We start from the raw sequence: 15,167 nt of genomic DNA, 5'->3' as shown, positions 1-15,167 counted from the left end.
CAATTCAAACAAGCGGCAATTATATTTCTCATGGCATCACACAGGTCTTTTATGTCATTTCACAGTCAAAGTTGAGTAATAACTGTAACTGCATCACTATGGAAATTATTTCTGAACAAGACGCCTAAATTAAAAAAAAAAAAAACTGAATAAGGAGTGATTTCAAAGATCGTAGTGCATGATGCGGTCGCCCGTGTCGTCGTTCTTCTGTCCGCGTCGTTTTGTTGTTTACACATCGTGAATTCGTACCAACTACACCGCCTTCATACGCTTGTTTAGTGCATGAAATGCTGTTGGCGGCCGTATTATAGCATGGCATGAGCTGGGGGGAGTTTTTTGGCAGTGGTGGTGGTGGTTTGCCATGTAATGGTGCGATGATAATGCTAGTGAAATTTCTTACAATGCCAGTATGAAGTCGAGAGAGAAGTTTTAGATAGGAAATAGAGAATAGATATGGATAGATAGATAGGAAAAATAGATAAGCCCCCAACCAGGTGTGTAAAAGTGTTTCGGTAAGAATATATGACTTTGAACAAATAAGCACAATGCAATTATTGAACAAAATATCAGCACAGGCTTGTTTCTAGCTGATGTTGCAGCTGTTGTTGTGTGTGTTTTCTTCGGTCCATTCCTGTTTGCTCCATCCTTGAAACACCACTATTGAAACCGGTATAAGACATCCTTCTTTAGGAGATATTTGGTTCATTTTAACATCTATATTTTGTGTATATGGTCTCAATAAACTACAAATCCTGAATGGCTCAGATGCAGTGTAATGGCATTAAAGTGTGGCCCTTTATTTTAGCAATTATTACGTCTGTGACGTCAAATGCATCATAGCCGATGACAAGTAGGGACAAATATATAGATTAGGCATGTTTCCATTTTGTGAAATTTCAGCAGCGCATGAGACAGTCACAACCTCATGATGAATCTTTGCTGGCTGAACAGAACAATCAATTTAGTGCTTAATGATTTGTACAATAATTTTATAAGATGATATGCAGAAATAAAATAGGTCAGCAGAAGTAAGCACAGCACCGCACTGACAAGGGGTCACGACATTGGCAACCTCCACGCTCACAAGCAGCGACGCCCTAGGTAACATGACGAAAACAGCGTTAAAGAAACAGCGAAAACACACACACACACACATGACGAGGACGTAAACAAGGCAGCACCCTGAGTACTTTTCCGTATGAGCCGCACTCGAAAGAAACACAGCCAGCAAAGAGATGCTCGACGCGTTGCAGATTTGTGACACGTTGAAAGTACCACGCCGATTTTTCAAAACTATAATACTGTAAAAGTTATGCGTGTGCGAGTCACCGGCAGGATAAGGCCACCCTTGCATCAATGTTCTTTCTGTTTACATAGCCTACAGTGATCAAGCACTTGCACACACGTTGCGAACATGACATCAGGCTCGAAAGCGTATAAAAGACGCTGCTGGAATGCCCCATCAATCGAGCTATCGGCTGTCTTGATCGTTGCAGTTCACCACGCCGATAAATAAGCGATGGTCAATGCGGATGAAGTTATTATAAACGCAGCCACTATCGACGACCGAACACCGACAAAAGCACAATGTTCACCTGCGCGAGGATACGTACTGCTGCCTTTCAAATAACATGGCAAACGCTCTCTATGTACACTTTTTTTAGCGACCGTATCAACCATATCTCGCAGAGCTTGTCATTAACAAAAAAAAAAAGAAAACAGAGGTAGGCATGACCGCCGATTACCGACACCCTGATCCGTAACCACCTGCAGCAGCGCCAGCGCCGCCTGAACTTTTCTGCCGCTAACAACCTCATAATGCAAAAAAAAAAAAAAAAACGGGAGCTTTCCTCTTCTCAGTCCTGTCGTCTGCTACTTTCTCCCTCCCCTCAACCATCTCATGATAATGTCAATAGTGCGCATGCGTTGTGGTCAACCTTTGGTCAACCGCTCTTCATAGCCGGAGAAATCACGTGATCGATTCAAACCCGACGTCACTAAACCAATGATTCAAGTCGGCTGGTGAGTACGGACTAAATGGTGAACCGTTTCCTCTCCATATTTAGCCACCAGAAGATAACGTTTGATACAGCTGTAGCGTCACCACTACCGCCATCGACAGCGCATCCGGAATCACGGCGCGCGATATTAAACGGCAGCTCAAGCAGTTCGACTCAGGCTACCAATCAGAACGGTTGTTGTCCGTCGTTATTCTAGATGAGCCAACATGTGGTGACCCGAACGGTGAACATCAAGTTCGGCGCAATTAGGCCCTTCACCATCATAAATTTCTGACGACACCATCGTCCAGCACCACCACGGCACGCTCTCCCTGGAAGCCACCGCCATTACGCGACTCATCACGACCGCATCATAACGCCCTTCGCCTCTCGCGCGACGCGCCGACCGCTTCCGTCCACGCTACCGATCCGCTACCGATCCGACCGACCACGCAACCACCCGACCGCTCACTGATCATCGCATCCGCCCACCGACCGTCGCTTCACGGCTTCCAGGGACCGACCTGCGCTATCCACGGCCTCCGGCACACTGACGACCCACGGCTTCATTTCATGCACCCTGCATCTCGACGCGCATCCGCTGCCGGCCGCGACACCTCAGCAACGTGCTCGCCTGCCGGTTTCGGCAGCCCTTCGGCTTCCCTTCGTCTACGCCTATATCGATGATCTCCTAGTGGCAAGCTCTTCACCTGAGGAGCATGAGCAACACCTTCACGCCCTCTTCACCCGTCTTCAAGAGAACGGCATTGTGAATAACGCTTTCAAGAGCGAATTCGGCGTCCAAGAACTAGACTTCCTCGGCCATCGGATCAACAGCCAAGGCATACTGCCTTTACCATCTAAAGTTACCGCCATCCGGGAGTTTCCACTGCCCTCTTCTATGACAAAACTCCGACAGTTCCTCGGGCTGGTAAATTTCTACCGCCGTTTCGTTCCATCGTGCGCCGCTAAGCTTCACCCTTTGGAAGCCCAGCTCTCCACCTCTAAACGCTCCTCCGCGACGCTTCAGTGGACGCAGTTGGCGCGGTACTCCAACAGCAAGTTTCAGAGTCCTGGCACCCATTCGCATTCTTCTCCCGAAAGCTCAAGCCTCACGAAACTCGCTACAGCACATTCGGCCGAGAATTACTTGTCATCTACCTCGCAATCAAACATTTTCGCCATTTTCTTGAAGGCCGCCCATTTACAGTTTTCACGGACCATAAGCCCCTGACGTACGCCTTGTCGTCCTATGGTACTGGGTACACCCCCCGTGAAGTCCGGCATCTCTCCTTCATATCAGAATTTACCACCGACATCCAGCATATCAGCGGCGCCGCCAACACTGTTGCCGACGCCCTCAGTCGCCTGAGCTCGCTCACGCAAGTCGAACGCACTTCCACCCACGAACCACTCTCGCTCGACACCCTGGCTCAGGCCCAGCTCGTTGACAGTGAAGTCGCCGCCTTTCGCGCTTCAACCTCAACCTCCTTGAAGATCGAGGACGTTCACCTCCCTGGTACAACGACGGCTATCGTCTGCGACACGTCCCAGGGCCGCCCACGTCCTTTTGTCCCGTTCCCCTTCGACGTGCCGTCTTCACCTCGTTCCACCGCCTTTGCCATCCAGGCATCCTCGCTACTCAGCGGCTCATTACCCAGCGTTATGTCTGGCCCCACATGAAGAGTGACATCAAACGCTGGGTCCACGCCTGCCTATCCTGCCAGCGGAACAAGGTCAATCGTCACACTCGCCGGCTCCTTCCGCTTTCCCACTCCCGTCTAGCCGCTTCGGCCACATACATATAGACCTTTTTGTTCCCCTACCATTGGCCAACGGTTTCCCGTACATTCTCACCATCGTCGACCGATACACGCGCTGCCCAAAAGCCATCCCTGTCACTGATGCTACCGCCCCCACCATCGCCCAAGCGCTCATCAGTGCGTGGATCAGTGCGTCACGCTTCGGAGTACCCTCTGTCATCACCAGTGACAGAGGTCCTCAGTTCGAGTCAGCCCTCTTTACCAACCTCATGCGGACCCTCGGTACGAAGCGTTCCCGCACAACTGCTTATCATCCCGCATCCAACAGACTTGTTGAGCGACTTCATCGGCAGCTGAAGGTCGCCCTCCGCGCCGCCCAGCTACCCCCTGACCAGAAACTCTGCCCCTCGTCCTCCTGGGCATCCGGACATCTTTCAAGCCCGACCTTGGCTGCACCACTGCAGATCTTGTTTATGGTGCCACCCTGCGCCTTCCCGCTGACCTCCTTGAAGCCTCGCCTAGCCTGCCGCTCCTGTCTCCCGCCGACTACTTGTCCCGGCTTCGACACACCATGGACGCTCTCCGCTCAACCCCTCCCCGTTCCAGTCGCATCCCAAACTCCTTCCAACACCCCGACCTCGACCGCTGCGACGCAGTAAAAAAAACCGTTGCAGCCACCCAACTCCGGGCCCTATCCCGTCCTACGGAAGACCCTAGCCTACTTCACGCTCCACCGTCTTTCCCTCCACCGTCTAAACCCTGCCTTCATCGACGCCTCCACCTTGCCGGCCGTCGCGTCGCTTGGTCCCTCCGCCCCGCTTCCCACCAGCCAGCCTGGGGACCCGTCGCCAGCCCCTTCGAGCCCTTCCCGTCTACATGTAACCTGGTCCAAGCGCCTAGTCACCAGTCGTCGCTTTACGGCGACTCCCTAGGAGGGGGGCAGCTGTAGCGGCACCACTACCGCCATCGACAGCGCACCCGGAATCGCGGCGCGCGATATTAAACGGCAGCTCAAGCAGTTCGGCTCTGGCTACCAACTAGAACGGTTGTTGTCCGTCGTTATTCTTGCTGAGCCAACATATCATTTTTCAGGTCATACCTACGTTTCGTAACAGCTATTTTCACATAGTTAAATGTAGTACAAATATATCGGAATATATTATAGGATCTCCCTCAGCACCCGTTCTTAGGTTGAACACGACTGTGGATTTTCTTCTGAAAGTCGCCTTCCGAAACACCATGCTTTATGGCCTGCGAGGACAAACTTGAAACTATATATTGTTGATGACACATACTACACAAACTTCCAATCGACTTAAACAACAACTTTACTGGGGAGTTTGATCACGACAGCGATACTCCACCCAACTGACCGAAACGATTGAGCATATCTCAAGATATTGTTGTGCATGCAATATACGGTGAAACATCTTGCGCAGCTGAGAAATGCCACTTGCATTTACGGCGGACGTTCTTTCGCAAAAGGTTGCACTAAGCTTGTAGCCTAACGCACTCCCTTCCGGAAGCGGGCATTGCGCAAATACCATTTTGGCAAAGTTCATACGGCCCTTGAACATATTCCATATCGGGCCCTGTTGTTGTGTCACCTTGTCATATTGTTATATCAGACTGGTATCGTCAACCTTTCGCTGTCCTTCATCTTCGTCTACTTCCAACCTTCCCCTATCACCATCGCCTGCCCAATTTAGGCGTATACAGAACTATTCACGTATTATTGCAATTATCGGAGTAAACCAGACAAATGCCATAATAGATGTATAATATGGCCCCTAATTATGTGGCTTTTCATTAACACGAGGAAGGCGTGCCGCTGTGGAATCTAGCAATTTCACGTGGGAGCGGTACAACCACACAAAACCAGCAAGCTGGTTAGCCACACATAGTTGCTTCTAATGCCCATTTCGGTGTACTCATTAGACCGTTATCATACAAAATGCGAGGAGCACAAAGTAGCACACGGAAGTACCACACCCTGCAATTAATCACGAGCCTGAGACCCACACAAGTCGATAATTAAACTGCCCACAATATATTTGTCAAATGAATCCTAACGCGTGCACTACGTGTAGGACGCATTATCAGAAGCGTGATTAGAAGCAGGAATTGCGCAATGTGAAAGCAGTAGAGAAAATGAGTCATACTCTACATACCCCAATTCTAGACATTGGTGCCTTGAAGGGAAAAAGAAACCTCTGTAAACCTCAACCGTGTAGACACATACCACGGAAACGCTTCAAATTCGGGAAGGAACAGTGTCTAGTTGTATTCCTTGTTTCGAAATCCTTCAACGACTATAGGTTTCCACCACTTATCGTGGATGGGCGCGCCGCTTTCTTTTGATGATTTCGATGAATATTTTGGAGCACTCAAAATTAGTGCCATTACAAGTTATGAGAGCGTACTTACTTTCAGTACACCTACTATGAGCAGAATGGAGAAGCAAACCTGGATGACTGTGTGAAGGATTAGCAGGGCTGGATACAGGACGCCCCCTGTTGGAGACAAATATATAGAGAGAATCATCAGAAAAACCGACCAAACATTTGGGAAATGTATCGCTTTAACGGGGTAAGAGCTTCGTGTCTAAAATAGGAACATAGTACAGGATAGGATAGAATGGGGGATACTCTCTCAATCTGCTGTCTAGCTTTTGCCCGATATTCCCTAATTGAAGAGTTTATTAATGAATTTCAGGTAACTATTCATCTTGTAGTTCCACATACCCTCTTCCAGAGAATATCCGCCTGACTGTATGACTCAACTGCAAAAACAACATATATGCTGCTCTCATCGCTTTCTTATAAAAATTCTGTAAAGGCTAAAAAAAACACCCCATGATATATCAATTATATATGAAACAAAATTGTATCATCAAGTGGTGATAACATTTGTATTCATTGTAATACATGTAGTTAATTTCTCATATTCCATTCCTTACACCAAGCGGGGTTCCGCGAACAGGATACTGTTTAGCACCCGCGAGTGTCACTCGACCGCCTAGGAAGTCTCGCTCTCGGACTGTTATCAGACGGTGCTCGGCATATGATCGCTGACAATGGGATTGACATCGGGATCGCAGCTCTAGGTTGCCGAGTTACCGGCCTCGGTGGCTCAGTTGGCATAGCGTGTTCGTCCACTCATTACGAGCTTGCAGGTTCACACCTGGCTGAGGACGCAAGCAACTTGGTGGCAGGGTATAAGTTGCTTGGACACGCTGTCTTCCGCGATGGACGTTAAATACGGTGTGTTGAGCTTTCCGCGCACGGTAAAGAACCCTCAGGGGAACAAAATTAATCCACAGACCGACCATTGTGACGTCGCTCAGTTGTCTCGCTATGTAAAGCCACGAATTATTGTGCGTCTGTCGAATACCTTCTCTTGAGATTGGAGCCTGTAACATCGAGGTCACTCTGGCCCTTATAGTTTGAGATTATCCCTTTACAACACTGCTTGGGAATAGACGATTTCAGAAATTGCATGAATGGCCCACCAGAGAGCGCCGTGTTGCGAAAGCCCCGCTGCACCTTGGGATTTAGTTTTCACGAGTCAGAGAGAAGAAGAAGAGCGCAAACGGTTTCGGTTTTCTCTCTCCTTCACCTCCCGCACCTTCGAGCAACAGGCAGACGAGCACGAATGTAAACCATTTCCCACGACGCATTGCGCGATGCGCGTGACTTGGGCGACGGACGGCCCCCGTGCGGAGCACAAGGGTAATATCTGAAATCGCCTATTGTTTGCAGATCTGTCATCCACGCAAAGCTGAGTAATGCGTTACTTCGAGGGGGACATGAACCACGATAACTTTTGAGTAGCCTATTTTATGAGCGTATCAAATGTGTTACTGTAATCTTACTTAGCCGCCCGCAATTTCGCGCGCATTTGTTTGATGTATTGCGTCATTTATCTTTCACTCAATTTGTCTCTTCAAATGAATTATCATCCGAGTTATCCATTATTTAAACCTCCGTTGCTCCCCAGCTTTTTTTAAGGATAAACCTCGATACACACGTATTAACAATACTTTTGGATACTTGCTACAGCAGCTCTGTTATTGGCTTCACAAAAATTATCCAGTGGAAATTATTCGTGTCTCATCAATAACAATGTGCACCGTGTACGCAAGTCTGCGCAAACAGCTTCTACGTTGTATGGCGCAACCAATTCGCGATGAACAGGCTTAGACCTTGGGAGTTGCATGACCTGTCGAGCACAAGTGAACACGACTATCCGCGCAGCCGCATCGCTCATTTCGGAATTGAAATTCTGCATATGTATCCACAATTACCTGCAGATATTCGCGCGGTTTTCTTCCTTGCTGGTAGAAATTGTCGAATCTCTCTTGACATAGGTCAAGATGTTGCTCCGGGAAGGCGCGGAGATTCTTCCATTGGCAGAACCGGGTCATGCGAGGAATGTTCTACGTAAAAGATTCGGTACAGGAGCCCTAAAGTCGCATGGGGCAAAATGAACTAAACGTATGCGCGACAAATGAGATCGATTGCTTCACGAGGTATTTCTGGGTTCGTATTGTGAGTAGCGCCAAAGCCATTGCTGCGCGAACAAGTACTACAATCACGAACGCGGTAAGTCCTTCACGGCACCCGAGGGGGGGGGGGGGGAGCCTAACCTAACAAGCTGACCAAACCTATGGTGGGCTAGAAGGACTGGTTTGCCGTTCGGCGGTTTTCATATGTACCCGCCGATGTTCCTGCCGAGAGATGGCGCCAAGCGTATCTCGGCGCTATGCGATCTAATCGCCTCTCGCGGCTCATTTCAGTGCTACTCGTCACGTGATTACACACCTGCCGTTAACCCATGAACGTGCCTTTTCTTTGCTCTGCATGCAAAATGCCCCTTGAGTGTCACCTGCAGGAGCAAACGAATGGCACACCCAGATATCAGTGCTGACATTCGTCGGCGCGTCCCTATCAGCCCTCGGGTCTGGGACACGTGTACTTTGATAACGATAAAGACGTGTTTGAGCAGCCGGTTCTGCCTTTGGGTAGTGATATGTGCTCATCGTTCCCCTCATCTGAGCGACCTTTACCTTCCAGGTTGCGAGGTCCGGTGACGGGGGATTTTGATAGAAAAAGCGTGAGATATAAGTTAACTGCAGCTAACCAACGGAAGCGATAGAATTGCTGAATTAAATTAAAAACAATTAAAAACCCCCAGTGCTGGGTAGGACAAGGACAGAGGATAAAAGGACAAGGACCGGCACTGATTACGAGCTTGCAGGTTCACACCTGGCTGAGGACGCAAGCAACTTGGTGGCAGGGTATAAGTTGCTTGGACACGCTGTCTTCCGCGATGGACGTTAAATACGGTGTGTTGAGCTTTCCGCGCACGTTAAAGAACCCTCAGGGGAACAAAATTAATCCACAGACCGACCATTGTGACGTCGCTCAGTTGTCTCGCTATGTAAAGCCACGAAATATTGTGCGTCTGTCGAATACCTTACTCTTTATCCTCTGTCCTTGTCCTACCCAGCACTGGGGGTTTTTAATTGTTTTTAATTCAATATGAACCAACCAGCCCAAACGCTTACTCTACTAGAATTGCTGATTACAGTCTGCATATGAGCAGTCAGTAGAGGGAAGGAATCCGGAAGACAAAGGGGACGACACGAAAATATAACGATTTATACATTTATTTCAGAATACTGGTCCCAGAAGGAACCTGGGAAGGAGTAGGGAACGTACGTTAATTATATAATATATACACATAATACACTCGTATAGTGGCGACAATTCGAAAGAAACCCGCAAAAGAGACGCAGCAAAGGGGTCCCAAGTTACCTTCGCGAACGTGACGATCGGTAGCACGAGTGTTCTATATACCGGTAGTCTGACCTAAGCAGTAGCATAATGAAGTGTTCTTCTGAGATAGCAGAAGCTTTCTCTTGACTGTGATGCCTATTAAGCGCACGTGAAAATTCCATCTAAAATCGGACAGGACGACGACCCCAAGATATTTGTACTAAGCTCCCTTGCAAGTATACTATGATGTTGGCAAAGTCTTTGTTCTACATATAACAGCATAGATACAGTTTTATCGGTGTTCAAATTGATTTGCAATTTGTAACACCACTCGTTGATGTGTTCTAAACTGCTTTGCAAAGGTGCGTAAAGGCGAGCAAGGTGAGCCATAAGCAAAGCACACAGAAAAAAAAGAAAGAAAAAGAGAGAGAGAGAACGATCAGCATATTGAGGACGCACGTTCAGACATCCCTATGTTTTTCGGAATATATCGCGCGATATGTTACGCAGTCATCAGCGAATAAACATGCTTTACAATTAATGTTACTTAACATATCGTGCACATAGACAAGAAACAGCAAAAGTCTCAAGACTGACTCCTGTCGTATACACCAGGTGTATGGGGTTCAATCAGACAGGGAATCAGTCCCGAAGCCAATCCATGATCTTGGTATTATGTGTCAGCTTTCTATTGGGTACGTACACGGTCAAATGCCTTGGAGAGATGCAAAACCAATATTTCCATTTGTATGTTATTATATAAAGCAAATGCGAAGTCGTGGATGAAATCAAACAGGGCCATGACAGCGGAGTAGCCTCCACGAAAGATATGCTGCAAGGAATGCTGTTACTTGATCATGATGTTAATTGTTTGGAAAAGATGTGCTTTAGCAATTCACAAAAGCTGTAAAGAAGAGAACATTCGAAACCAAAGTCGGGACTCCTGCCTTACGTATCGGTTTTATACGAGCGCATTTCCATTCGTTCGTTTCCACAGTCCCTTCGTCCAGCGATATCTGGAAAATAATTTTGAGGAATTGCACAGCTTACTCGGCGTACCTTCTAAGAAAACCATTCGGAATATTGTCTTGCCCAGAAGACCACAATATCGCGTCCTGAAGTAATCAGTCCCGAGACTTTTTGGACTAGCATATCCACTTTTTTCCAATCTACCAATCTACCAATCTACCCGCAGAACACTTCTTCATGTTTACCTCCCACAGTGGCATAATAAGAAATAGAGATACAAGTGCTGCTTTAAAGTAATGTCATACTAATAATAATTCGGGAGTTTAAGTTGTGCGACAACGGTGATAGATCTATTAGGAGTTTCCGACATCTTCTATATAATCTGTTCTCTGCTGTGCGTCATTTTGTTCCTCTTTTGCTCGATACTTTGAGTAGTCATATGCCAAATTTGCTGGGAGTACGCAACAAAGACGTAGCTATAATATTTCTTTTTAGTCTCACTTAATTTCCTGATTTCCTCCTTCAGTGCCTTCGTCAAACCTGAAACCAGGGTTAGTTTCCATCGCCGTCTAATTTTGTGTATGCGATGTTTAAGGTGCTAAGCTTCGCGTGTCAGCCATGGTATTTGAGTGTAAACCTTGTCTTTTTCGTTTTTCCCATTTTTTTTGAATAGCAAGCCGGCTCTTTGTCTGGCTAGCCTTTACTTCTTTTTTTCTTAATAAACATGTTACCCCCCTCCCCCTGTAGGGCTTATTGGACACGAACTTTCTTGTGGATATGTGTACAGTGGCCTTGAAAAAATTTCAGGCCATATTAACATTTCTCGAGATGCTACAGATCCCGTTAAAATTTGTACAAGGATCTGCTCAAGGAATATCGTGGAATATCTGGATTTTAGGTCTGTTATGCTTAAATTTTATATGGTGCATCTCAAGAACCATCTTGTGATCTGAATGTCAACGAAGTACTTGGCAGTTCCATTTCTAGTGAAGGGTGTTAGGCACCAGGAACAGTTCACGTATTGAAGCAGAAGACTCTTGACTTCTAGTGTACCTCATAGCAAAAGGCAATATCAAGTAGTGCATTTTCATTTATGAAGTCTCAAACTCCGGTTGGGGTTTCCTAATTTACACTTCAACATGGGACCATATACTGAACAATCATGACATTATATCCTTAACCGTGTTCAATGTCAATAGGTTTCATTTGTAACTATGTTACACCCTTTTTAATATAACCTGATGATGGCGGTGATGAGGTAACAGAAAAAGATGGGGATATGAGTCGCGACAGAGTCGGGGCCACCCCAGGACGCCTACAAGCGACGAAAATGCAAACAGATGCACATACGGTGAACGGATCAATTCCAAAATGTAGGACAAAGGTCTCAGAACGAGTGAGGGTAGTATGACACAAGTAATATGGCGGGGGGACACCAAGCGGGCACTTAGTCATAGGGCACATGCATATTACGCTTTTCAACGTAAATCTTTATAATCTATAATGACTGCATTAAGGCTGTCGGTTGTGGGCCACAAACCCAGGTGGCGAATTTCCCCATTTATCATCATCAGTGTATTCGTTGTTATTGTATAATGTCACGCTAGCAGCGCTCTTAGGCCGCTCAATCAGTGGATAAAATGAGTTTAACATGATGTTCTAGGAACCCTTTACATAACATCAATTCCATTCAAGCATTTTCGGTTAATAATACAAGTGTGGTATCTTTTCTTCTCTCTCTCTCTCTCTCTATATATATATATATATATATATATATATATATATATGCTGGTGCTGCCGCATCGCCTCTGGCCTCTGCCTCGCATCTGCCTCTGGTGCTGCCGCATCGTTCCATGAGTATCTGTTTCTCTGAGTGCAGCCATAGAAGCCATGTTAATCTGTAAGTTTGAATTTCAAACACGTCTAGTATCATTTATTTGTTTCTTTAATGGCCTTTTTTTCCTGCATTATATATAATATATATATATAGAGAGAGAGAGAGAGAGAAAGCGTATAGAGAGTAGTAGAAAGATAGTATAGAAAGCGCCATAGTTTAGCTAAATGACAATTTAGTTGAACAATCTACCATCGGCCTATGTTCCGTGACAAAGTGTTCCCAGCTTCCTGTACACAGCAACTCGATAATCTAGGCTGAAAAGAAAGAGTGAAGAGAAAGAAACCGTAAAGGAGGCGAGCTCTCGGACGCAGTAGCCGCCTTTATTTTGTTTTTCGACCCGGCTGTCATCATCCAACGAAGATAAGACATGCGGTCACATGCTTCGCAACATTCCGATATTTTTCGCTTGCAGGGATCGTCGGCTAGGCAGACGTGACGGTAGCAAATGTCACGTGGTTTAGTTACAAAGAACTGCGGATGCTAGTAAACAGTCAGTGCGGCAAACCAACGTAGTGCTGGTCCAAATATATTCACTATAAAAATAGTCAAGCACACATACACCGTCACACACAGCACATGTTGGACTAGTTCAACGAGAATCCGTTTGGTTCGCAGCGAGCGCATAGCGACGGAGCTCAGGAGCTTGGCTTCAAAACAGGGGCATCGCGCATTCCATGTATTGAATATGGCGGTAAGCACACCAGTCTTTCTAGCCCACCATACCAAACCTAGAGGAGAGCAATACGGTGGGTGGCTCTTGAGAATTGCGGCACATTTAATAATGGGAGCAATTGCTGCGCGTATTAGAAATGACTCGTCCATGCAATCCATGGTTCTTTGCTCCTTCCTATTCGTCAAAAAAAAAAAGAAGAAGAAAGTAAAGTAATCATGCGTTTGTCGAACAGCAGATTTCTTCTTAACTCTTGTCGATTTTTGTTTTATTTTTTAGCATAGTTTATGTCGTGTTTTTCTTTTGCATGATATTGCTGGCTGCTTCTATGTTGCAGTTTGCGACAATGTGTCCGATGCTATGTACGCCTATACGAAGGCAGCTGTGGCCGTTCTTTAGCACTAATATACGTTATTATTATCAATACATATCGGTTTTCACACAAAAAAAGGGCCTTATATCCTGAAACAATCTTGATTCACTGACTGATTTTTATTATCATGACCGTGTGTCAAATGCAGGCTCAAATGGCTAAAAGGGCATCCCCTGCTTTGAGCAACATCTGTGTGAGATATGTGTAAAAGGATGCAAGATTGGGAACGAGTTGACTAAGAAACTTATCCTCACAGTGCATCATCACGTTTTTTGTTTTATTTTTTAGCATAGTTTATGTCGTGTTTTTCTTTTGCGTGATATTGCTGGCTGTTTCTATGTTGCAGTTTGCAACAATGTGTCTGATGCTATGTACGCATATACGAAGGCCGCTGTGGCCGTTCTTTAGCACTAATAAAACGTTATTATTATTATCATTATATATCCGTTTACAAAAAAAGGCCTTATTTATATCCTGAAACAATCTTGATTCACTGATTGATTTTTATTATTATGACCGTGTGTCAAATGCAGGCACAAATGGCTAAAAGGGCATCCCCTTGAGCAACATCTGTGTGATATACGTGTAGAATGATGCAAGATTGAGAACAGGTTGACTAAGAAACTTACCATCACAGTGCATCGTTACTTTAACGGATTATAGAAGAGAAAGTTTTTTTCCGCTACCTTCATAATGTATACTCCAATTTGTTGTCGACTGTATTATTAATGTGAATTCTTCAGTGCGAGATTTCCATCCTCGTAGCGCAGGTACTAGACGTAGCTGGCCTCCGATTTGTAGTCACTAATTGGTGGTCCATTCCGGATAAATATGCGCTTAACTTCACGTAAATACTACACGCTTGTCTGTGCTACACACTGTGTCACACATTGTGCATAGACACATAATGTTCCACGTGCAAAAAGCTTCCCCCTCGCATACATTTTACGTGTTTGTTTCGTATTGCAGAGCAGAAAGAAACAAGCAAAAAGAAAAAGCAAAAAGAAACTTCTTCCACCGCTGCCGCGGGGTTCCGATTGAAAAATAGCAGACGACATTCCTCTAAACCAATCAGCGGTTCGACTTTCCCGACGTCAAAATGACGCGAGCGGCTCGACAGCTCGTTCCGGGCATTGCCACCGTTGCGCACGGTCGCGATTTTCAAAATCGAATTCTGCGATATTTGTGCACCTGTTGATAAAATTACTTCGCATGGTGAGTTTTAATAAGCATGCGAACCGCTTGGTTTAAAAAAATGGTGGTGATTAAGGTGAAAAAGAAAGTGGCGTTAGAGCAGCACAAACTGATTTTTTTTTCTCGTCAAAAGCGCAATGGTTTCGTCTGCAAAGGGTGGCATTATTGCTGCACTAAAAAAAATTACAGACGACCACGGTAGGTGTTGCGATTTCCAGCGGCAGCTGTTAGCCACTTTTTCTGACGCTGACGAGAATTTTGACATTGCCGCTGAATGTCGCAACACTTGCCATGATGGTCTGGAAATTTCTTCGTAAAATGTTCGTGAAATGTTTGTACAAGGGTGAGTTACACGGGACACAGTTTCCGACATGTTTCAAACTAATTTCTTCATTACGGTACATATCTGCAGAATGCATTCGATGTGCTAAAACTCCCTAATGCGTGATTTCTTTTAATTCCGTGATAGCGCCTCGAAGCACCCGTACAGACATGGATAGATGGAGAGAGCACAGCAGGAA

The 15,167-nt window shown here is 46.0% G+C and overlaps 1 protein-coding gene across 2 annotated transcripts in view; it reads right to left on the bottom strand.

The window, feature by feature from the left end:
- Positions 1–15,167, bottom strand: part of LOC135395983 (uncharacterized) — a 105,740-nt gene that overhangs the window by 24,926 nt on the left and 65,647 nt on the right. For both annotated transcript variants that reach the window (XM_064627060.1, XM_064627061.1), the window contains exon 3: positions 6,191–6,276. In XM_064627060.1, coding sequence (XP_064483130.1) covers positions 6,191–6,276 — 86 coding nt within the window. The remainder of the gene's footprint in view (positions 1–6,190; positions 6,277–15,167) is intronic.

The sequence above is a fragment of the Ornithodoros turicata genome, chromosome 5 (genome assembly GCF_037126465.1).
Source record: "Ornithodoros turicata isolate Travis chromosome 5, ASM3712646v1, whole genome shotgun sequence".
Classification (NCBI taxonomy): Eukaryota; Metazoa; Arthropoda; class Arachnida; order Ixodida; family Argasidae; genus Ornithodoros; species Ornithodoros turicata.
This window is presented reverse-complemented; position numbering and strand designations above follow the sequence as displayed.